The sequence below is a fragment of the Dermacentor albipictus genome, chromosome 9 (assembly GCF_038994185.2).
Source record: "Dermacentor albipictus isolate Rhodes 1998 colony chromosome 9, USDA_Dalb.pri_finalv2, whole genome shotgun sequence".
NCBI lineage: Eukaryota > Metazoa > Arthropoda > Arachnida > Ixodida > Ixodidae > Dermacentor > Dermacentor albipictus.
Genome location: NC_091829.1, coordinates 82,514,239 through 82,538,418, shown reverse-complemented (window position 1 = coordinate 82,538,418; position 24,180 = coordinate 82,514,239). Strand labels below are relative to the sequence as shown.

The following is a 24,180-nucleotide window of genomic DNA, read 5'->3' as shown; positions in this document are numbered from 1 at the left end:
CGTCATCGTTTCCTATGTAATTCAATATAAAATTGCCGCCGATGGTTCCATTGCTGTGCGTCACTTTGAACCACCCGCGCCAAAACGGATGAGTTGAGGCAACCTCCACGTGACCTATTAGTATACCGCTATATTTGAATCAGTCAGTGCTGACGTCACGTATGAGAGGGAATAGAGTTCACAACAAATGGCGCCACTGCGATGTTTCAATTTTTCAATGTTCGCGCTCTCTTTTCATTACGAAACACGAATTCGTTATTACAGAACTAAATCGGATCTTTAAATCTAGCTCGACTCAATATTATCCTTGAGTATCCCTTTCAAAAACTTGAGCGCCCACTTTCAGAAAGCAGCTACCTCCCGGTCCGGTTGCTTCTTGATGAATGCTTGGTATAGGGATTCGTTCTTGTCGCATTGGTCGCAGCTCCAACTAAATGCCAGTGCTTGACCGGGCTTCTCTAGGTGTCGAGAACCACTGCCGTCTGGAAGGAACAAAGCGGAACCAACGAAATAATGGTTAACAACCAAGCAGCAAATTGCTATGCAGCACAGAAGGGTTGGCAAACAATTAGCACACGCACTGACCACTGTTGTCCAGGCATGAGTCGTCGTACTCTCGTTCCCGCGCGGTTTTTACATACGTATGCTCACTCGCTTGCGTGCGAGTGTGAGAGCACCTCGAGCTGCCCATATGGCGGGTTTCTTTTTTTTTCGCACACCCTCATATCGACTGAACACAAAACAAAATAAATCAAATTCTAAGTTACGCTGCCTTCGCACTCCTTACAAAACTTGAATGAAGGCTTCTTAATAGCCATTTTCTTTTTGTTTCTTTTAATTTACGATATGAAAGCAGTAGAAATAGTTGTACTTACCACATCATATATATTTATCGTACCGCATCATGACGCATGTAGGGCATCTCTCTGTTTGTGTGTGCGCGTGGGTTTGTGCATGCATGCGTGCGTGCGCATGTATGAGTGTGAATCTGGTAATCTCCAATTACCAATGTCTTGAGCTAGCTGATTCCAACTTGTGCCTGCAATTTTCCTAAGCTTGCCTAAATATTCTCACAAATAAATAATATCTGAAAAGTTCCTGTTTGCGGGCGCACAACCGTACGTTATATGCAAGCGCATCACAAAACGGCGAATTCGTTCAATAAAACAAATTCTAAAAGACACCCTCGAATTCTTCCAAGGGTAAATTGCGAAAACAAAGTTATCCTAGCTCTATTAAAAGCACCCCTGGATGATGATGAAATAACTTTTACTGCAACAGGCCAAGTGTAAGAGTAGCTTATCTCCCCTCGTTTAGATTCCGGCAAGGAGCCCTTGGGTCCTACATATAGTGGCATCGTCAGCTTGTCTGGTGACTTGTAGTTGCACCTCGCTGTCTGAGCTTAGCACCGCAGTCTCCTCCTGCTCGGCGTTCGTATATGTGTCGTTTGGCCCCTGCACTATGTTGGCGAAAGCCCGGATTATGTGCCTGTTACACTCTTTACATTTATCTGAATAGAGTTTTGGGTACCTAAGATGATAACCGATAGGATTTGGGAAGCTGTTTGTAGTAGGCTCCATGTTATCGCCTGCTGCTTTGTCAATGAGTAGCGTGGAGGGAGGGGGGTAATGCTGCCTTCCTGAACTGTAGTGTTTGGTGATTCGATTATATTTGGCCATGCGGTCTCTCTCCGCACTTGGGCCCCGCGGTCGGTGCGTGCAGTTTCGTTGACCGGGAGGGAGATGGCGGGCGTCCATATGATATGAACGTCACGCTCCCCACGAAAGTTGGACCCCTTAACGCCTCTTTAGAGATCCCTGCCTTAGCGAAGTTATGAAGCGTTGTGGAGGCGAGCGCCAGCGTAGTAATCCCTGGATTCCAAAAAAAAAAATAAAGCAGGAATTTCTTGGTAGTAAACGGCATGCGGCCATCGTATATGCACAAGAAATCCCTGTCCATGTCCTCCTGATATTTTTGCAGTTTCCTGAAAAATTTGATTTCGCCCCAATATTTACACTGCCAATATTCCAACATTGTGGCTTGGGATTACATAAAGCTACGGCGAACACTTCGTTTACAGTAAGGTTCAATTCGCACACCGAAAACAGCCAATAAGAAGACGTTGATGGATTCAAACCAATTTCTGGCCCCATTCGCTTGCGGCTCGACTTTCAATCGCTTCACTTTTTGGAGTGTACAGCGGTGACGCGTTTATAAGAGGAGCCACAAGCAGACGTGTTCCGCATGGCGCCGCATTGTGTATCGCGTATATTTCATCGCGTGCACTGATTACACACGCCTCGCTTCGAGTCACTCACTGAGGACTAGCGTCTCGACGTCGGACAGGGCAACCAGCGGCGCGCCGTCGATGGAGGCGTGCAGGGCGCTGCTGCTCGCTGTCAGGTAGCCGACGGCCAGAGCCTCGATCAGAACGTCTGTCTTGCCGCGCCACATCTGGCGCAGCACCACCTTGGCCGTCTCGCCCTGGCGCAGGCAGCTGCGGCGAAGAAGAGACCGGTTCATATCGTACTTGTGTGAAAAGTCATAGACTTCGTCAAGTCATGCACCTCGTCATATAAAGCCAGTGTTGGCAAAACTACATGTCGCAGCTGCTTGGCAAGTTTGCTTTTCTTGCGCCTGAAAATTTACCCTCGATGAGAATAGACGACATCGAGGACAAGCGCCGGGAAGTCAATAATTGCACTGCTCCCTTTCAAAATAACGCGCGTGGGTAACCTGAGGTTGTCCATAGAAAGTGGGCTGGTCCAGATGAGAAGATTTCATTCCGCAGCGTAGGTTTCAGACATAGGCAACCGAAGCAGAGCTACATGATCACTACGTTTCTGCGACTGTGGCAGTTTTCGCTACGACTGAACGAAACGCCACGACTGGCCAGGATTGACAGATACATTTGACAGAGCCAAGTTGACAACACAGCTTGCTTTGCAACAAAAAAAAAGAAATTATTCTAAACAATTTTGAGCAACGTTTGCTAATACTGCTAGTATTTGTCTGCATATCAAAGAAATTTGATTCCATGTACAGGTGGCCAGAGCTTAGTCAAGCAAGGACGAATAAACTTTTTAACTCGCCACCTATTTTCGGTGCATCGTGTAGAGGAAAGACGGAAATAAACAGATTGATTGACTGGTTGATCGATTGATTGGTTTGATTCTATACATGATGATCTCTTGCTTAGTGAGCTAAAGCACTACGGTATACATAGCATTGCGATCGTCATAGATAGTTCGCACGAATAAACGATGTTAAGTCCCAAGTTCGGTCAGCCAATGTAGGTGTACTCTAGGGTAATATTCTAGGGCCCGTTCTTTTAGATTTTTTGGTAACGATAGGGTCAACATTGATGGTGGTGCGCGCTATTTATATTCCATACCGATGACACTACCTTATTGTTTTCATCTAGCGGATCTGCCTAATTGATTACAAGAGCTAATGCAGTATCGAATGAAGTGCACACATGGTCACATGATAAGCGTTTTACAAACAATTCGGAAAAGGCTCTAGTGGTGTTGTTTCACACTAAGAACAAGCAAATTACTTTCCTGGAAGCTTTAGTACCGAACTACGCTAAAATTGAACTTGAAAATATGCTAAAATATTTAGGTGCATTTTTTGGTCTAACCATGACCCGGCATAGCCAAATTTTCTTGCTAGTAAGTTTTCACAAACCGCTGGAATCCCTTATATTCTAAACTGCCTTCTTCGTTTTATTAAATACTTAATATTGAATTCACGTTTTTCTGAGCCATTTAAGTTATTGTTCCGTCGTCTGGGGGACGACTTCTGAAACAAATATAAACAAACTGCACATTCTGCAAAAGAAGGCTCTCCGCGCCATTTGCAACACACCATGGGATTTTCCTTCAGACGCTTTATTTCATAGGTCAAGACACCGAAAGTAAAGGCCCATTTAAAGTATCGTTTAGTACTTGCGTACAAAAAATGTGCGGAAAAGAAGTATAAACTACATCACTCGTATGGCTAACATGAAGCAACACAAAGCTCCCTATACTACAGGAAATCAAAAGTATCGGCCCGTACCTTAATTGCGCACTAATTATGGATCCCAAATATTGTGATCCAGGCTACCTCGATTACGAAATGATCCTATTGCTAATAAAATTGATATTGTGTTTGATTCTCCTCCTGACTTTTCTGATTTTGTTTCTCTAGTATGTGAGTTGCATGCTATCATCCAAGACTGGGAAGTGCATTGAGATGTGCTTTTTTTCTTATCTCTCGTCTTTATGCATCTTGCTTCGTTTCTTCATCTGCGATGGTTGTGCATGGTATCGTATAGTTTTTGAATTGTAAGCAATTAGGAAAGCTGCCTTTGCGCTCTGCTGCTGCTTTTGTTTTAAGGCAGTTTGGGGCAAGTGAAGCTGCCGCGAGCAGCACTTGTTCCCCATCTTCCCTCCGTAATACTGTATGTCGTTTTGTGGAGACCAAGTGGCATTGCATTCACAGTGGCGTCATGTGCACTAAGCCGCTAATGTACGTAGGAGATGTCCCCGCGTGCGTATCGTATACGGGTGCTGTCTGAACAGCAGATGCGCAACGTTTGGTGCTGCTGAAAAAAAAACAATGCCCGCACGTGCCACGAAAAATGCCGCCTCAAGGCCCAGAGGCGTGTGCATGCAGCTGTGCGGGAAAAGAAGGCAATACAAGCGCAACAGGACTGAACCGTTCGACCCTGTTCGCGCTCGCTAGGATGCTCTACGTTTGTGTGCTGCGCCAAATCTGACATTATCGCAAGTTTTGGGTGAAGCGTTTCCCTATACCTATCCCCAAGCACCTCAGTCTTCCCCAAACTGCGCTCAACACTCTTCTAAGGCGCGGCTACCTTAGCCGAAAACCCAGCGAAAAAAAAACACGCTCGCGTCAAACCACGCCAGCATTTGCATGGCCGGCCGTCTTAACAAGCACGTGACATGCACGCCCTTCAGCAGCTATCACTACAGCTGTGATCAGCATGATCGAATCGACTGAATCGACGGTTCCTCATTTGTCTCCCCAATGGGCGGCAAGCGGTATTCCGAAAAAAGAACAAACAGATCCGAGACCTACTCGCTCCATGGCGCGAAAATGTTGCTGCTCTCCGGCTTTCGCGGGGCGCTTTCCGACTCCAGCACATGTTCCCCGCTGATGTGGACGTGCAGAACTCGCCGAGTGAAACGCCTCAATTCAAGGCTAACCAGTACGCATATTTTCGTTTTGCACCGTTTGCAGTTCGTGCGATATCGGTGCAATTTCGGCTCGTTCACTTGGATCGCAGTCCGCGTCATGTTAGGGACCATATACTTAGCGACAGGGCATATGACTCTGGCCTAATTGCACGTACGAAGTGTTCAACCTTACAGTTACCCCATTGAGTCCCATTCCAGTGAGCACAGCTTGTTTACTCCAAAAATTAAAGGCGAAAAACCACGCAGGCTACGTACCGCCCAGTGTACAGCGGCTGTCTTCTAAGCGAACTAGCGATGTGGTGGAATTCCGCGCTACTCCCGTGCCGTCTGTTCGAAAACTCCCGTATACAGAAGCCGTTCAAAGAGTTTCGCAGACTGCAGCTAAACGGGCTTACCTCTTGTCTACGGTGACCTTGTAGGTGCAGTCGGGCGGCGAATTCCCCGGCGCGCACGACTCGAGCGGACCCGTGCTGCCGCTGCATTGTACTACCGGCGCTTGACCCTGGTCGCGCCCGTAGAGCACCACGAACTGCACGCCGGTGCGCGCCACCAGTGGTCGGCTGCAGTGCCCGGACACTCCCGAGCGCACCCACACGAGCGCGGGTCGCTGTGCGCTCACCGGGAGCGGACGTCCACACGGGCCCAGGCCGTCCACCTGCCACCGCGCGTGGAAGTGGATCCAATTTCATCAACTATCAAGTAATGTTCGACGTTAGCCTTTCTAAGTTTTCTTACGCGTACGTTGCACAGGCCTTTTCCTCTCTCGTAAACCCACCTGGCATGATACAGCAGCACCACGTTGTTCATAGACGTAGCATTAGTAACACCTTACATCACTGTCCTTTACATCAAAGATTCTTGCAAATACCTCGCTGGTGGGCATTTCTTCACTACCCTGTAGAGTCCTTTGAGAGGAGCAAGTGTTTGATCATTCACTACTTCTCTGAACAAGCACATATTACGGCACGTTTGTATTCGGTGAAAGTTTCAGTGAATGGCGGTGGTCGTGGTTTCTCTTTGTGGAGGTCTTGCATATCTTAAGCTTTATTTCTTGGCTTCTTCCGGCCTTCCAACACACTCATAACACATTTTGCAACGCCGTTGCAATCCCCAACGGGTGACCGGCAGGAAGCCATTCTGACGTGCCATGGTAAGAAAATTGAGGCGTGCTCTCTAAGCCAGCTGGGAATGAGCGATGGCGGTGTTCAGCAGCGGCTTTGACGGCCCATATTCAGCCTTCTATGAATTCTTGTGGGCATCATTAAGAAGTGTGCAATGGAAGTCGGTGGTAACTCCATTAGGCAGGACACCAGCAAACTATCGCAGGAGACGAAAGATCTGATCAAGAAACGCCAATGTATGAAAGCCTCTAACCCTACAGCTAGAATAGAACTGGCAGAACTTTCGAAGTTAATCAACAAGCGTAAGACAGCTGACATAAGGAAGTATAATATGGATAGAATTGAACATGCTCTCAGGAACGGAGGAAGCCTAAAAACAGTGAAGAAGAAACTAGGAATCGGCAAGAATCAGATGTATGCGTTAAGAGACAAAGCCGGCAATATCATTACTAATATGGATGAGATAGTTCAAGTGGCTGAGGAGTTCTATAGAGATTTATACAGTACCAGTGGCACCCACGACGTTAATGGAAGGGAAAATAGTCTAGAGGAATTCGAAATCCCAACGGTAACGCCGGAAGAAGTAAAGAAAGCCTTGGGAGATATGCAAAGGGGGAAGGCAGCTGGGGAGGATCAGGTAACGGCAGATTTGTTGAAGGATGGTGGACAGATTGTTCTAGAGAAACTGGCCACCCTGTATACACAATGCCCTTTAACCTCGACCGTACCGGAGTCTTGGAAGAACGCTAACATAATCCTAATTCATAAGAAAGGAGACGCAAAAGACTTGAAAAATTATAGACCGATCAGCTTACTGTCCGTTGCCTACAAACTATTTACTAAGGTAATCGCAAATAGAATCAGGAACACCTTAGACTTCTGTCAAGCAAAGGACCAGGCAGGATTCCGTAAAGGCTACTCAACAATAGATCATATTCACACTATCAATCAGGTGATAGAGAAATGTGCTGAATATAACCAACCCTTATATATAGCTTTCATTGATTACGAGAACGTGTTTGATTCTGTCGAAACCTCAGCAGTCATGGAGGCATTAGGGAATCAGGGTGTAGACGAGCCGTATGTAAAAATACTGAAAGATATCTATAGCGGCTCCACAGCCACCGTAGTCCTCCATAAAACAAGCAACAAAACCCAATAAAGAAAGGCGTCAGGCAGGGAGATACGATCTCTCCAATGCTATTCACAGCATGCTTACAGGAGATATTCAGAGACCTGGATTGGGAAGAATTGGGGACAAAAGTTAATGGAGAGTACCTTAGTAACTTGCGATTCGCTGATGATATTGCCTTGCTTAGTAACTCAGGGGACCAATTGCAATGCATGCTCACTGACCTGGAGAGGCAAAGCAGAAGAGTGGGTCTAAAAATTAATCTGCAGAAAACTAAAGTAATGTTTAACATTCTCGGAAGAGAACAGCAATTTACAATAGGCAGCGAGGCACTGGAAGTCGTAAGGGAATACACCTACTTGGGGCAGATAGTGACGGCGGATCCGGATCATGAGACGGAAATAATCAGGAGCATAAGAATGGGCTGGGGTGCGTTTGGCAGGCATTCTCAGATCATGAACAGCAGGTTGCCATTATCCCTCAAGAGAAAAGTATATGATAGCTGTGTCTTACCAGTACTCACCTACGGGGCAGAAACGTGGAGGCTTACGAAAAGAGTTCTACTCAAATTGAGCACGACGCAACGAGCTATGGAAAGAAGAATGATAGGTGTAACGTTAAGGGATAAGAAAAGAGCAGATTGGGTCAGGGAACAAACGCGAGTTAATGACATCTTAGTTGAAATCAATAGAAAGAAATGGCCATGGGCAGGACATGTAATGAGGAGGGAAGATAACCGATGGTCATTAAGGGTTACGGACTGGATCCCAAGGGAAGGGAAGCGTAGCAGGGGGCGGCAGAATGTTAGGTGGGCGGATGAGATTAAGAAGTTTGCAGGGACGGCGTGGCCACAATTAGTACATGACCGGGGTTGTTGGAGAAATATGGGAGAGGCCTTTGCCCTGCAGTGGGCGTAACCAGGCTGATGATGATGATGATGAATTCTGGGTTTAGTACATGCAGTGCACCGCTTGGCAACTCGTGGCATGGTGCCGCAAGACAAAGATCTACATTCCTCTGATTTGCCCAACGCTTCATGCGACCGGCTCTAAAAACTATTCTCGGCAACAATTCCTTCGATATCCTTTGATTGTTTTATCGGCTAAGCATTGTGGTGACACTATTGAAATCTTCTTTTTTACTGAGACCTGTATGTCGTCCTACATGCGCGCTCATCAATGGTCAGTTGGAAAGTGGCGTAGTAACGCCTCTTGTCCAGTTATTCTGGGCTCCGCGCAATCAACTTGTACGGTCTCAAGGCTCTTTTAGGGTGTTTTGCGATAACCATTACGCTGCCACAATCTCTGAGCTTCCCCTTGCAGATTTCGCACTGGCAAAACATTTTCGTATATTCTGAAATATCTTGCCTTCATCGTACTCCGATCAAATTTCTGCTTTATCTTCCAGTAGGTCATCCAGAATCCGCCACGATCACCGGATCCCGGATTATCGAGACACAGCTTTAAAACATTCTGCTGCATCGGTCTGGTAGATGGCGCACCTTGACTTCATATACGTAGCGCACGTGAAAAATGAGTACAAAAATTCACCGACGATTAAGATACTCCCTAATGCGAAATTTTAGCGCAACTCTATACGTGTTTTCATTTTGCGATAGATTCACTGGCGTGAAAAATCTGTTTCGTGCGACACCTTTCAAACGGAGCAAAGTGTCGGGCGACTGCCTCGCTAACCGGCAGATCGCGAGAGGCAGCGCGGAGATTGGGCGTGGGCGCGATTCACAGCAGCCGCTGCCGACAGACCTCCGAGGCAAGAAGCGCTATCCTGGCGCCATCTCGTTGTCATCGTCATCCCACTACGTTTTTCTTCTCACCCTTTCGCCTTGACCTCCTCCTCCACTTCCCTTTCTCCTCACGGTTTCACTGCGCCCTCCTCCTCCGCTTTCCTTCTCGCATCTTTCATCCGCCGCTACGCTCTGCGTTCGATTTTTCATCTTTTGCCGTACTCGTTCACTCGATTACGCCGGCGCTCGCCCCAGGAACGGGCGCCTAAGAGCTCCATTCTCAAAAAGACCGAGGTAAATATGCGCGAGTATCAATCGCTCTCTTCGCCCTCGTATTTTTTTTTGTCTGTGTGCGCCACATATCTAAAGCCAAGGTGTACCAACTCGACGAAACTGTCACACTTGTTTCAAAAGAATGTCATCCAAGCCGTGTCACAACAAACGGGTCACATACCTGTGCCTGCCCTAGTTCCTAATTAGCAGTATTGGCAGCGCGTCTGCCTCTGGTATTTCTAACTTGGCCTTTGAGCAACATTGAAAATCACAGCTTGGTTATTGGTGTGAAGACTCGTGTGCTTAGTTCAATGATTTGCTTGAAATACCGAAGGGGCAATAAAACTGCCCATGTCCTTTATTTGTAATGGTTGAGTGGTTGACTTCTGCCTCGGTGAATGTTTACTACTAATAATAGATTGTCACGTTGAGTCTTCTTTTCAGATGGTCACTTTTGTGTTTACCATAATGGGCTGCGCCAGTACAATAATGGAAAGCGTTGGTGTTTAGCTCAAACGGCTTTGTAAAATCCGATATTGCGAGCAAAGATCCTGATGATATAGTTTTAGTGGGTTCTTGGTGTTATCTAGTATCTTGTGTATCAACAAAGTTAGGAACTTGTTTTTTATAAGTGCCGTAATATGTCCAGGGCGACATCAGTGTAAGTTTTAGTTCATGGTCTCAGTCAGTCCTGTGTCTTTTCTACGTCGTGTTTACCGCAGTTTAATTTCTTCTATTTGATTTCCTTAGCAGCTCTGTGTACGTTTAGATCACTCTCCCCCACCCTCAAGATGTCGCAGTAGGAGCATAAGCTGTTGCGTAGTCTATGGTAAAGCAAGTTGAATTGTTAAAAAAATTTCACACTGTCGCCCGAAAGGCGAAGCTTTGTTATCGATAGTGAAATCCTCAGACAACTATACCAAAATAATCTTACTAATTTATCGGTCGTGTAAAGTGCAGTAAGCATTCGTTAACTAATGAAATTACCAAGCATTGTGTCATGCGTGTACAGTCAAACTTCATGAAATCTAAATTGTTGACTGTGCGAGCAGTGGTTGTCACGACGCTGGGATGATGGAGACTGGTTGCAGAGAGAAGTGCTGGCGTCTACTTGCCGCTCACTTCGCGGTGTTTCCGGAACATGCGGCAATGTAGCCTCGAATACTAGACGCGCGTGAGGGCAGTGCGCATAAAGCGAGCCGCCATCTCGGCTCGCCCCCACGCTTTCCTCCTGCCGCAGATAATCTACAGGACGTGGCGGGGGGGGAGGGGGGGGGTCTACGTGCTCCGCCGTGCGGACAGCCATGCCCAGCCACGGCCGGCCTGGAGGAGCAGACGTGCGCTCGCCTCCTTTATTGCGTGCTTTATCACCTGGCCTCCGGCATAAGGCAAACGTCCGTTCACATATGTCGCGAAGGCGAGGCCGAAAAGTGGTTTGCACGATAGCTGGGCGACTACCATCTCGCGGGGCAGAACACCAGTTGACGGAAATTGCACATCCGTTACGTCGCTTGAAGAAACATTTGTATAAGTATAGGGAATGTCAATAGAATAGGAAAATTTCAAGTCACTGGTTGTTCTCTTCCACCCAGGAAGAATTAGAAATATGTATCTGTGCTCGCTTTCCGCAGTTTGCTCATGGCAATGCTTACTGAGATAAGATGGTGTTACGGTATTTAATATCATGATGCCACCAGAATTCCTTTATGCATAGCAATAGAAAGCAATCGTAATATATCTGATGGGAGCATTAAGTTAGCAGTCAGTTCAGTTGTGCTAGCGAGTGAAGTGGCAGGAGTATCTGCTGTTTGTTCTAAGAAGTAGGGGTGAGAAAGACGAAGTAGCGTTCTTGGCAGTTTTCGTGACGTCACGTCACAGACAAGGCGAAGTGGGTCTGCACTCAATTTCTTCCCCACTCGTGGAGGGGTAACGGAAAAAAAAGGAATACAAGCAAATCGGAATACGCTTACGTCACAGCGCCCCTAATTGCTCACTTGAAGCCGAGGCCTGCACCGGTGCGCCTCGTCGACAACGGTGACCTTGGTGACGCTGACTCGTTCGATGTCGCGGCTTGTCCGATTCTGCAGGGCCGCCGTGAGGTAGTAGTCGCCCGAAAACGCGTAAGTGTGGTTCAGTGTCCAGCTGAGGTAGTTCCTTTCCGTGTCATTGATGACCTTCGATAGTCGTACCTGCACCAGCATGCGCTTGAAGGTAGGCGCCTGGATGTGCCTGCGTCTTTTCTATCTCGTGCAGGCTTATTCGACTACAATTACTCATAAGGTAAGCGACCAAGTAGCTGGCTTCTCTATTGAACACAGGTCGGTTAAGGATGTAAGTGTTCGCCGAGTCGAAATATCATTAGTGCAAAGAATGAAGGCTGCTGCAAATTTGAGCACCCCGTAATAGTACGCGCCATCGTTCGATTGAGGTGAATATTTCTCGACAACTAATATTCAGTCTTCATAGATTGCTCCGATCTTATAAGAGCACCCTCCCATTTTTTTCAAGTTTAGCAATTAGAGAAAAATAAATAAATAAACGAGCAAAATATGTGCAGGAGCATGAGCTGATAAGATGTAGGCGAAGGAATGCGCCATGTTATTAGAGAAAAGAAAGTCATTTGAGAACCTTAACGTTGACGCACATTTGGCACAAGAATAAAAGCTCAAGCCTCGCAAGCAGCACTTCTCCTGGCGTCAAGGAGATCAGGCCATACCTGTCAAATTGTGAGACAACAACGGATGCGATGCAGCCAACTTTCGGTGACTCTGGCAGCAGCCAGTGAAAGCCTAAGAAAGCACAAGAAGCCTGTTCCACGGAAGTGTGCTGCCAGTCCTATACGGGAATGATCCCTAGACGTAGGGACGTTAAGTCTTCAGGAAAAACGTTTTTATGTCTATAAATATAATGAAAATTTATGACGAAAAGAAAAACAGGCCATTTAAGCTTGAGCATAGCGACTTCATTAGACAAGTTCATTAAAAATGAGCTTGGCAATAAATTTGAACCAAGCTTTCGCAGTCTATCTGCATAACGAACAAGTCAAAGGCGACCTGCTCTAGGTTGCCTTTGATGGAGACAGCTCCTATCGAACTGTTGGCCAGCCTTTCTGAGGCACCTTGTCCCTGTTTGTAAGCTTTATACCACAGTGTGCTATTCAATCTGTGAGCCCGTTGTCTTGATTAGGGAAATATAAAGTATTCCTCAATCCGATCTATTGAGAAACGGGCTTCAGGCGTTTGCAGCACGGCCCCTGGATGTGTGCTGCGCCTTCTGTGCGTGCCTCCGCGCCCAGGGAAAATGGGTCCCCCACAGGTCGCAGCACGGGAACCAGGATGCACGCTCTGAGAGGCCCAGCAACAATGAGCCCCCCCCCCCCCCCCACGGTCACTCAGTAACAGCGCATAGATTACAGGGATTAAGAAACCTTGCATCAGCATGCATATATATTGTTCAGGGAATAGTGAAAAATGGATTAGGGGGCTGTCAACATCACGCACGTCACTCAGCATACTAACAAGCATAATTTTTGTTTAGGCAGTTGGTGTTTACCTAGTTGGTGGTTTTGATTCGCACATAAGCTAAGATCACGAGACTTTGCTGTGCACGAAAATTGATAAAGTCAGTTATAGAATTCGTACTCGTCCCGTCACAGGTGTGCGTGTCTACTGTTCGCGGCCGTGTATTTCCTATAACATAATCTGAGTTCTCTCGTCAAGAAAAAAAAAACGCACCTCACAAAAGATGTAACAAATCCTCTCATATGCGGTTGCGTCGTTGGAATCTCAGGAGTTCCATCTCCACCCTGGCTTCCCGACACATATCGGTACCGAAGCAATGCAAATGTGCTTGGACGAGAAAGAATCAGATGAGGAGATTCATTGGTGAATGTCTATACACGTTCCCTTTGATGAGCCGCTGCAATCTTGACTTGTATGTAACTACTGTTGAGCTAGAGTTTCGGTAGCTTCACAGGTCGAATTGCGCAGCAATAAGAGGCAGACCCCCTCTATTGATATTTCTGGGTCACAATTATCGGTGGAACATACTAATGTGTAAGAGTACATCAACAATATAAAAATGTCGACCTGTGCCAGGAGAAGTTAACAGTATCTCGTCAAGACAAAACCCTCAGAATATGTGCACAAACCGTCAAGCTTATTATCGAGATCAACGAATCACCGAATGCCAATATTTTCGTCCAGAGCCCCGTTTCGCTGAACGCCGGAACAGTTCTTTCTTTTCGCACAGAACCTGCGTCGTTTTTTCCCCAATCTTTTCGGGTGTGCACGTATTTGGGAATGGAAGGGGGCCCATGTTATAGCTCTTAAAAGAAATTCCGAAGCTTTGCACGACCTGTTCATGTAATGTGTACAAGCGATAAAGGGCTGGTGAAGTGAACAGCAAGGCAAAGGCGAAGCTTCTAGAGCACTGAGTGGTGGCACAAGCGATGGCGAAACGCCGCTTCACCACCGCCACCCTTTCTTCCCACTGCGGTTTCTCCAGCGACTGCCTTCCTCCTTTCCCGCCATCTCTGCTACAGCGGGAGAGAAGGGCTGTGATGAGTGAAAGTGTGCTAACGACCGGACAAGACGCGACGTCACCTCGACCTCCATTCCGATTTGATGACCTGACTCAACCTTGTACCATGAGGTTGAAGTGCTTTCAGTAGTCATCGCCTCGACTTTCAGCAGTTGCGAGTGAACTCATCTCAACCACATCTCAGAGTTCAAGTAGTGTCTCCAAACTGAACCTCGTTTTGTGAGTTCCAAGTCGGTTACCTAATGTCAAATGTGCTAGTCTCAACTGAGAACTTAATCCTCCTTTCTTAATTCCCCAATAAGCCGTGGGCTATCTTGACCAATAGGTATTTATTCAATGACTTTGCGTTTTGAAAGCTTAAACCTTCGTAAACGTGTTCTGATGCCTCGGACACGGCTTAAAATGATGCCTGTGAATGATGACAATAAAATTAACACACGGTTTGGCGGATCTAGGAGGTATGATCGTTAATGGATCAAGGGTGAAAGAGTAATCAAGGTATTTCATAACTACAGAAATGACACAAAGACTCTTGCCGGATTGAGGCCTATGACATGCAACACATGCGCAGAATTCTCAACTAAGAAAGAGTCATGTAACTGCTTGATTTTTTAGCTTTTCGTGCAAAAGCAATGCCAAGAGCCTCTGCCGCGTGTCTATTTCTGGCATCTCTAGCCTTAGGGGGTTGGCTAAATTATGCGTTTTTGCGCTAAATGAGGCTTGAAGGTAATTCTTGCCTTTGCTTCCTTTTCTTTATGTTTGCCAGAATGTTGTCCCATATTAGGTTTCTCGCACACATATGATGCTCGCTTCTTGCTTTTCGGCATGCGCGCATTGACCCGACAATCGAAAACAACGGAATCCGCGTAATTGTGTTTAGAACGAAACTGGTTATGGGATGGAACAGTAAGCTCTACCTTCGTATCAGGGGGGGGGGGAGAGGGGGAGGCTCACATATATATGACGGTCACGCAACGCGTTTGACCGGCATATTTGACGATCGGTTCTTACAGCGAGATAGGAATCCTTCCGAAATGCATCTCGAGTTCACTGCTTCAGTCACCTCACGGTAAACACGGCGACCATTCAATCGGGGCGGAATGCAGCAATAATCTAGCACCGCTCTTTTCTTGCACGTTAAAGAATTCTGTGCGTTTAATGTTAATGCGGATCCCTCCACTATGACGGTTCTCATAAACCATTGTGCAGTTTTGGGGCGTTGAACCCCGCAATTCATGTTTTAGGTATCATACCTTAAATTCAGTTCTAACACCAAAGAGACCGGAGTGCGAGCTTACGTTGAAATCTTTGCCCGGAACCTTTTCATAAGCAGACGGCCCAGGAACAGAGAGGACATCGCCCCAGGTGTAGTACGCATCATAGAACAATATATCGACGTACTGGGGCTGCGCCAACATGATTGCCTCGAACCTGTCGATGCGGGCTCTGATAGACGCGTGCTGGAACCTGCAATGGCGACGGCTTGATATAAACGTACATCACCAGAAAATTGTTCTTTCTTACAACAATCACACATAGCTAACTGGTACGAATTCTGACCGACGGAAAGGAGACAGGGCCATCTGTACACAATAGATACTTATAATTCAGTACCAAAGAAATACAGAACAACATTACAAGACGAACACTGCAGACATGCTACAAAGACTAAATAAATAGAAGTTCCTGTATGTGTTGGAACTTTATTGAAAGGGGGAAATGAAAAGGGGGATGTGGCTGAGGGATTGGGCTCAAGTAAGGCCGTGGGCCTGCTTGGACTTCTGCGCCCAGTCCACCAGTTCAAGCTGTTGGTCGACGTCCCCGGAACTGAGCCAGACTGTCCAGTCAGTCCCGCTGCTGATGGGGGGATGAGAAAACTGGAGCGAGGTGCATTCCCACATTGTGTGTGAGTGTCCCTGTTTGTGAACAGAGCCTACATTGGTTGCTTTCCTTGCCCCCTGTGATTTTGTTAATCTACTTTGCGTGAGAGTATGTGTTTCTCTGGAGTCGCCTGAACGTGACCGCTTGCGTTTTATCGAGTCGCTTCACCAGTGGTGGCAGCGCCCGACGCCTCAAGCGATACCTATGGGCTATTTCATGTTGTGTCCCACCGTGTTCCTCGTGTCTCTCCTCCTCATTCACGCTGTCCGCATCCGCGGACGAGGCGCGGCGCGCGAGATCTCGAGCCAAACTGTGAGCCGACGCGTTGCCGGGCACAGCCGCGTGAGCGGCGGTCCACACGAGGGTTTTCAAGCCGCTGAAAGGGCGCCGCGTGAGGACATAGTACGCCTGTTTGGAAATTATACCGCAGACGCAATTGCCGATGGCCTGCTTGCTATCGCTTACGAGGGTATTCGCTTCCGCATGCATGACCACGGCAATCGCCATTTCCTCCGCTTCGAGCATTCGGCCAGCCGTGACTGTTGTGTGTTCTATCAATCCTCCGTTGGGATCCGCTACCACCGCGGTCATGAGGTTGCCGCGAGGGTGTCTCGCTGCGTCTGTGCAGACCACTCCACCTTGCGAGCCGTATCGTCGCCAAATGGCTTCACTACTGGTCTGCCGATGGCCCTAATGGAACTTCCGCAAATGTTGCGGTTTAGAGGTGGGGCATAAATACCCCCTGAGGTTTCGCGGAATCGTCGTGTACTCTGTAACCTCGGGAATTGCCTCGAGACTGAGCCTCCGGAGGACTGTACTGCCAGCCGTGGACGAGCTCCTAAACAATATACGCAGTCCTACTCGGGTCGATATTATTGACCACTCATACGTCAGTACGGCCTTAGAGTAGCGCAGGGGTCTTCTGCTTAAATTACTGCAGTAGTAAAAGACAAGCAGATGGCCTCTGTAGCTCATGCCGTTGGGAGGTGAGTGCGAACCTGTTTAGACCCTTGACTGGCTTCGTGGACAAGGAGTGGCAGCGAGAACCCCGCAGAATGTCACGATACACCGGCACCAGGAGGGCACCATGGCCGGTGTCCTGTCTGTGGGTCGCATATCCGGGGAAAACTCTTGTAAGCCATTCGTCTCTGTCTCCTGAGCGCAGCTGGAGACTAACCCGCTCTAGAACAAAGCCCGCGTCACGTACTGCCGATCTTCTCCCCTCCCTTTCTCTCTCTATCTTTTTTCTTATTCCTGAACATACATGTCCCATGCCTTTTGCGTCTTTCACTTAATATAGAAGTGCTCTCGGAGCGTAAATTTTCTATCGATGCCCGTTTGGGCCGCGTACTTCGTCTTATTTAATTTAATTATGCGGTTTTACGTGCCAAAACCACTTCCTGATTATGAGGCACGCCGTAGTGGAGGACTCCGGAAATTTTGACCACCTGGGGTTCTTTAACGTGCACCTGAATCTAAGTACACGGGTGTTTTCGCATTTCGCCCCCATCGAAATGCGGTCGCCGTGGCCGGGATTCGATCACGCGACCTCGTGCTCAGCAACTTCGTCTTATTCGGCTTCTTCGGCACTCACGACGCAGTTCGCCCCCTGCATCCAAACTGTCAGCACGACTCGACAATACCGAATTGCGCGATGTGAGGAATTCGATCATGATCGGCGTGAGCGCATTCTGGTGGGGGTAGGACCCGCGAGAGTTCGTGTTTGGTGCAATGTCCGTTGAAAACTCCCCGTTGGTATACAATAATATAATTTGGAGCCCTACTCTACGATGTCTCTAATCTTCGTTTGTGAAGCATTGGGACGCAAATTCCCCTTAATTTCAGGTGCTAAAGGAGCTAAACAACTGCCTGGTTTTAATTTTAATTTTGAGGTGATTCATTAAAAGGGGTCACTTGTTGACCAAAATGTAGCGATAACTACAACAGGCAACCAGTAACCTCTCACAATAATAATTTGCATATAAACTTAGTTTGCGCTTATGTTTAATCACGTGGATAGTTAATTTCGAGAATCTCTATAAAAGTGAGTGATCTATTGTGGTCAAAAAAGGAATGACGCTGCAATATGTATCCTTAGCGACATTCGCTCGATAACTGTTGATCAGTTCAAGCTTTGCCCACGCTGTAAACATCCTTCTCGTTTCAAAGGTAATTTAGACGTAAATCTACAAATAAGCAATCTTGGTTTGTTTGCTGAGCTGACTGGTGTATTCTATGGCAATAATGAAGATATTCTTGAACACAATAGATCAGACCATAAAAACCTCGGTCGAGACTTCGTGGCAACGCCACTTTTGCAGGTTACCTCGGCCGTTTGGACAAAGCTTAGAGGGTTCCATGGCAAACGACGCCGGAAACATATGACCAATAAGAACGTCTTTGCGATGTCCAACTTAGATATCCATTCTGCCGTGCTTTTCGCTCCTGACTAAGTAAAGAGCTCCTTACGTGCCAACATGCAGCCTGCCGCTGTCAGTGCGAGTGAACTACGACGTGAAATCAACTAACCTCTGGGCGGGCACAATTTGGAAGGCGTCGTCGTTGCTGCTCCATCGACTGCCGTCGTAGTCGCAGGTGTGGGCGAACTCGAACTGCGTGCCGTGGCACCCGTGTCGTAGCACCGGGGCAGGCCGGAACCGCGACGCCCTCGCGTGACTGCCGCGAATCGGGTGTGACACGTTGCGCGTCTCCAGCGTCCACACGACCGCGGCCGGCCAGCACACCACGGCGAGCCAAAGAACCGTTGGGCTCCAGCGCATTTCTTTGCTTGCTCGTTCGATTGCTCGCGTGCTTCCTATGCTATGGCGTGTACCCACTGCGGGAAATCGGCAAAGAAGCTGGTGATTACACTCCGGGGGGAGTGGGGGAAGAGGGAGCTTCAGATGATAATGATGATGATGAAAACGTTTATTGAGGGAGTAAGATGGTCATTGAGAACCTACGGGTGTTGCTCCAGGTCCTGCTGGGCTCCACTGGCCTCGGCTGCCCGCTAGTCTTTGTTCAGAAGTGCCATTGGCACCTCTCAGTCCAAGCTGGCGAGCTGTACCTCCCATTGGTCCGTAGTGGGGATAATTGTTTACCTAGGTAAATATCTGTATTTCCGGATATGCTCTAACGCGACCACGAAATGTGGTAGATTATTGGCCAACCTACGCAACCAGGGATGCGAATTTGGGTATAACGTCAGATGGAGCGCGTCACCGGCCGTGGTTGCTTAGTGGCTATGGTGATGTGCTGCTAAGCGCTAGGTTTTGGCGCTGGGCGCCAAAAGAATCAAGAACACCGGCACCGTGGTGGGCCTGTTCGAGGGGTACCGAGTGCCAAATTTTGTCTCCTACGGCGGCACTATCATCAGGTGCACTTTATTTGGCAAGCAAATGGACGTGTGTTACAGCTGCGGCAGGCTCGGGCACCGCTCCGACGTCTGCCCTTCGCCCAACGACGCCATCTGCAGAGGATGCGGAGATGCAAATCCCGACGCCCAGCATAGGTGCGATCCCAAATGCAAACTGTGCGGTGGCGACTACCTTACCGCCGCCAAGGAGTGCAAGCGACGATTTCAGACGCCATATGTCGTCAGGCGCAGACGGGGGGAACGCTCCCGCGCCCTCAATGCCACGGCGGGTATAGTTTTTGTTGGTTCCATAATTGCTCTTAGTATGCGCCAAGTTTTTGCGGCAATCAGTGTGTCATTAACGGAGTCACAGAAGCGTTCCCAATTGGAAGTAGTTGGTTGCATTGCGTACTCTTCCTCTTTGCGGGTGATTTCTGCAATGCGTACGTTTAGCTTCCCGTCCTCTGTCTGTCGCTTCAATCTTTTTGTTAGTCCTCTGTGTACCTCCCAGAGATGCAGTAAGTGAGGGTGTATCTCAGGTATCTCGCATGTTCGGGCTATTTCTTTTGTGACTTTATCATTTTGTGCTCTTAAACTTTCACACCATTTACTTAAATCATCGATTGTGGTGCTTTGTTGGCTCTGTATCCGGCGGCATTTCACCCAGTCGGTAATTTTGGCTATTCCTATGTGTCGTTTGATTTTCCCAGTCCGAATTGTGGTGCTGATGATGTAATGGTCGCTGCCAAAATAATTTAGGGTATTTATTCATTGCGCATCTTCCCGATTCTGCACTATCGTGAGGTCAGGGCTGGTGTCCATGCTCACACTGTTGCTCTGTGTAGTGGACACTGCAGGATCCGTTAAAATTGTCATGTCGAGTTGTTCTGTTTGTTCCAGAATGTTTCTGCCCTTAGCGTCCTGTTTCGGGTATCCCCAACTAGGATCTTTTGCACTGAAATCACCTACTATCACCAGTGGTCTTCCCTTTACCATGCGGGCAGTTTCCTGCAAGAGTCTGTCAAACTTTGTCTTTCTCTGGCATGATGGACTGTAAATGTTTAATGTAAAGGCAAATTTTTTTTGATGGGCCTTTATATATGATTTCTATTATTAAATGGTTAATATCCGTGTCGATAAAAGGATCGTATTTGATTACGGTAATCGATTTCGCCACCAAAGTCACTATTGCTTTCTCTGAATACGGGTGTGTGTACACCTCGTATCCCTGAAGCTTTGGAGGGGATCCGACTTCCTGAATGGCTATGACAGCTGGTGGCTCGCTCTGTGAGCTCACCAGCTGTGTTAAAAGTCCCCCTTTCCGCCGGTACCCACGACAGTTCCACAGCCAGATTTCGCAATTTTCTGTTATAGTTGGTTTATGTTTAGGCATGGTTGCTTTCTTGTGCAATGGCTGCCAGCCCTGGTCTGGCATATGGCTTCTCGTCTCTCTCTCTAATGTTAGCTCCGGTAACTTGCTTACGCACCATTTTCATGATTTCAATTTGCAGAGTCTGGAGTTTTTTGTCGGACTTCCCTTCAAACTCAGTCATTTGTTGCGTTAGTTGTTGTGTTGTTTGGGCTGACACCTGTTGGGTGATCTGTTGCGCTATTGAGTGTAATAGTTGTTCGAAAGTCTCTTGGATTTGTGCCTGGAGTATTTCGACCGACTGTATTCTAGGGCGCTTTTGGGGTGCTTGTACAGCTTGCCCCGAAGCTTCCTCTGATTGTGCCGGTTTAGCCTGTGTGTTCTGTAGCTGCGACTGAATTTGCTTTAGCACCGCATTCTCACGCTGTAAGCCTAAGCGAACTCTCATGAGTTCTAGCTCTCGTTCTAGGCGCGTTATCTGTGCAGTTGTTTGAGGTGTGTGTTGGGAGGCTATTGCTGACCAGCTCACCTTGTTTTTGTCGCCTTCAGTCTGTGGAGATTGTTTCTTGCTCTTCTGTTGGCTGGTGCTTTGCTGCTCCTCTTGTTTTCTGCCCCGAGAGTTGGATCGGCCTCGGGAGGTCGACCTGGTACGCAAGCGGGACCTCTCCGGCGAGTCAGAGTTCTCTCGGTCCGAACTGAGCCACCTCTTCTTGGGAGTCCCTGTGACCTCGTTATGTTGTCTCATACGCTGTCTTCCCCTTTGCGGGACGCGCTTCAGTTTCTTGGTGCACTCTGGTGCCGCTGTAGGATGAGCTCCCCCGCACAGGACACGCTTGGTCTCACACTCATGGTCCGCTGGTGGGTCGCTGAGGCCACATTTCGCACAAGCCTTGATAGTTGGGGTTGGACATACATCCGTCCTATGTCTTTGATTTTGGAATATCTTGCAGTATTTTTGAGTGGGTTGGTAGGGTATACATGGCGTCTCGCCACCGTAGTAATATACGTAGCGTGGCACGATGGGGCCATCGAACATCAGCACTGCCGTCCTCGATTTGCCAAGCATACGGGCGTAGAGTATTCGTAGCCCTTGCGTCCGCACTCTTAGGCTGTTGATGAGTTCGTCTTCTGTAGTTCCAGGTTCCAGTCCGTGTATGACTCCCTTAAGGAGGTTGTCAGGTGTGGAGATGTAGGGCTTTACAGAATATCTGTTGCCTCTCAGCTCCAGCTCCGTGATCCTCAGGATCCGTTCCGCTGTTCGTTCTTCGGGTGCGCAAGGTGGTCCCTTTCCGCCATGCGTCGTCTCATAGCTCTGTCTCCTATAGGTAATATTGCGTCAAGGCATTTCGCCGGTATTTCGCTCGGCATTTCGCCGAGCGTCTCCGGCGCGTTGCTCCACCCCTGCATCGTGGTTGGGGTGGTTGACCCCCCCAGTCGACTCGGCAGTCCGCGCTTCTTTTCTGATTTTCTTGCGCGTTCATAGGGATAATGCAATTTGCCACTGACTTTGCTTGCTGATGTATTCGGCGTTCTCAGCGTCAGTGGCGGACTCCTCGTAATTCACCTCATCAGAAACGGTGCTGACAACTGCTTTATTTTTTGAAAAGGGTTCAATATTCAAGAGAATCACAGCACATGGGCACAACCGAACTGCGCCAGCCTTCTTTATCGCAATATCGCAAAGAGTTACGGCAAGTGAAGAACAGATAGACTACCTAAGCATCAAGAAGTGAGCACATGATCAATAGATGAAAAGCCATATGTTACGTGTTTTCAAATCTTTCGAGAAGTGTGCGCTCAGACGAGTACAAATATATTGAAGTATCGCTTTTGCACAAACCCGCCTTTTTTGTATGTGTAAAGCTTCCAGCAAAACTCTAGCTTTAGCGCTTGCACTTCCATCCAGAACCTTTGCTTCTTTGCACCGCGGCAAGCACTCGCAAACCATCACATGCGAAACTAAATTCGCAAGTTTGTCTTGTTTTGTTAAGTTTTGAGAGTGTTCCCTTAGGCGTTCATTGAGGCAACGCCCCGTCTGCCCGATATAGCACTTTCCGCCCAGCAGGGGAATAAAGTAAACCACTGCTAGGGCACGCATGACGAAGACATCTTCATGCTGCTTTTTGCAACCGCGCTGACCTTCAACTTGTTTCGCGAAGCTGTGCACCCGCATCTGCGGTGAATGTCAGCGCGGTTGCATTTCGCCGTCGCTTTCGCATGGAAGCTTCCATTTATGGAAGCTTCAGCTTCCACAAAGAGGATAAGATCGACGGAGTGAGATTCTGAGGTGACCTCTTTCCGTATACCACCCTTCATATCCCTTTTCATCCCATTCCCGTTCATTTCCTCAATGCAACCCTAACTTGTTCGAACACCTTCGCTGTCTCACATTCTAATGGTTATCCAATTTCCGGCTTTTCGAGTGTGCCATTTTTTCACAACAGATGTTCGTGTCTAGTGGAGATATATCAAAGCGAATATTCACTATCAGCGTCATCTACTGCACTGAAACGGTAGATGTATAGTAACACAATTTGTTTACACATGTAACAGAACCAGAGAAGTACAAAGGTCTGTCCGAGCGGATGCACGTATGATGAACTCTTGACAGTAGCACCCAAGTTGTCGTTCTACAACCAAATTCAGCTAAGTTCTACGATAAAATCATAAAGAGGGCAGAAGAGAATATTCAATCTAAAGCGTACTTATTAATTACTGTTAGGTACTTTTACGTTTCAATTATACCCTACATAAGAAACGTGGCAACAAATGGGGATTATGGGCTTCCTTTGGCTTACATTTATTTCTTGTAGAAACAAGAAAATGCAGAGTGTAGCTCACCAATAAAGACGCACGGGAAACTTCACAAGCTTCTCACGTGCCCGGTCACTGTTTGCAAGGGCGTGCCACCCCATCTTTATCGATGCGTCGTTATCGTTTACCGCAGTGGTGGCCCAGTGGTAAAGTGCCCGCCTCGACTGCGGGAGGTCGCGGGTTCAAATCTTGCTGACGCCGGTGACCCACCGGCTCACCGCAATTGGAACAAGCGTCCCCTGGCCTGGCACTGGGCTTCCTCAGGGGTGAAATGAGGTTGCGGAAGGCGCTTGCGCCCCGAAGGCCCGTTCAAAGACTCACGAGTAACGGCAACCTGTTCTCGGGGTGAAGGAAGCGTCGAGCTCAGTCGCATCTTCTAAACACTTAAGAGCCTAACTGTCATTACGATGGAGTTATTGATATACGTCACTCGTAATACCGGACGTACACACGTCATCACTAGTGATTTGTGAATCTAGATACTTAGGGCTGCTGACAGTGTGTTTGGTGTAACCAAGGCATGTAAAACATGACAAGACTAAAAGCTCGACCTGCAATAAATTCCTGATAACGCTTGTGAACGAGGCTGAAACCAAGGATCGACAAACGAGCCGGGTAGACACGTGGGCGATGTCAATACAACGTTTCTTGAAGCTATATGGATATGATTACATGGCTGATGATTTTGCAAACAAGCAAGCCACTCACGGTTACACTCTGCTACCACTAGTGGAAAGGCCAG

The 24,180-nt window shown here is 47.8% G+C and overlaps 1 protein-coding gene across 3 annotated transcripts in view; it reads right to left on the bottom strand.

The window, feature by feature from the left end:
• Positions 1–18,720, bottom strand: part of LOC135915000 (polycystin-1-like) — a 28,376-nt gene extending 9,656 nt beyond the window's left edge. For all 3 annotated transcript variants that reach the window (XM_065447937.1, XM_070524843.1, XM_065447938.1), the window contains exons 1-6: positions 18,430–18,720; positions 15,318–15,486; positions 11,472–11,666; positions 5,603–5,862; positions 2,319–2,497; positions 358–482 (exon numbers count right to left, since the gene is read on the bottom strand). In XM_065447937.1, coding sequence (XP_065304009.1) covers positions 358–482; positions 2,319–2,497; positions 5,603–5,862; positions 11,472–11,666; positions 15,318–15,486; positions 18,430–18,680 — 1,179 coding nt within the window. In that variant the 5' untranslated portion in view covers positions 18,681–18,720. The remainder of the gene's footprint in view (positions 1–357; positions 483–2,318; positions 2,498–5,602; positions 5,863–11,471; positions 11,667–15,317; positions 15,487–18,429) is intronic.
• Between the last annotated feature and the right edge of the window lie 5,460 nt (positions 18,721–24,180).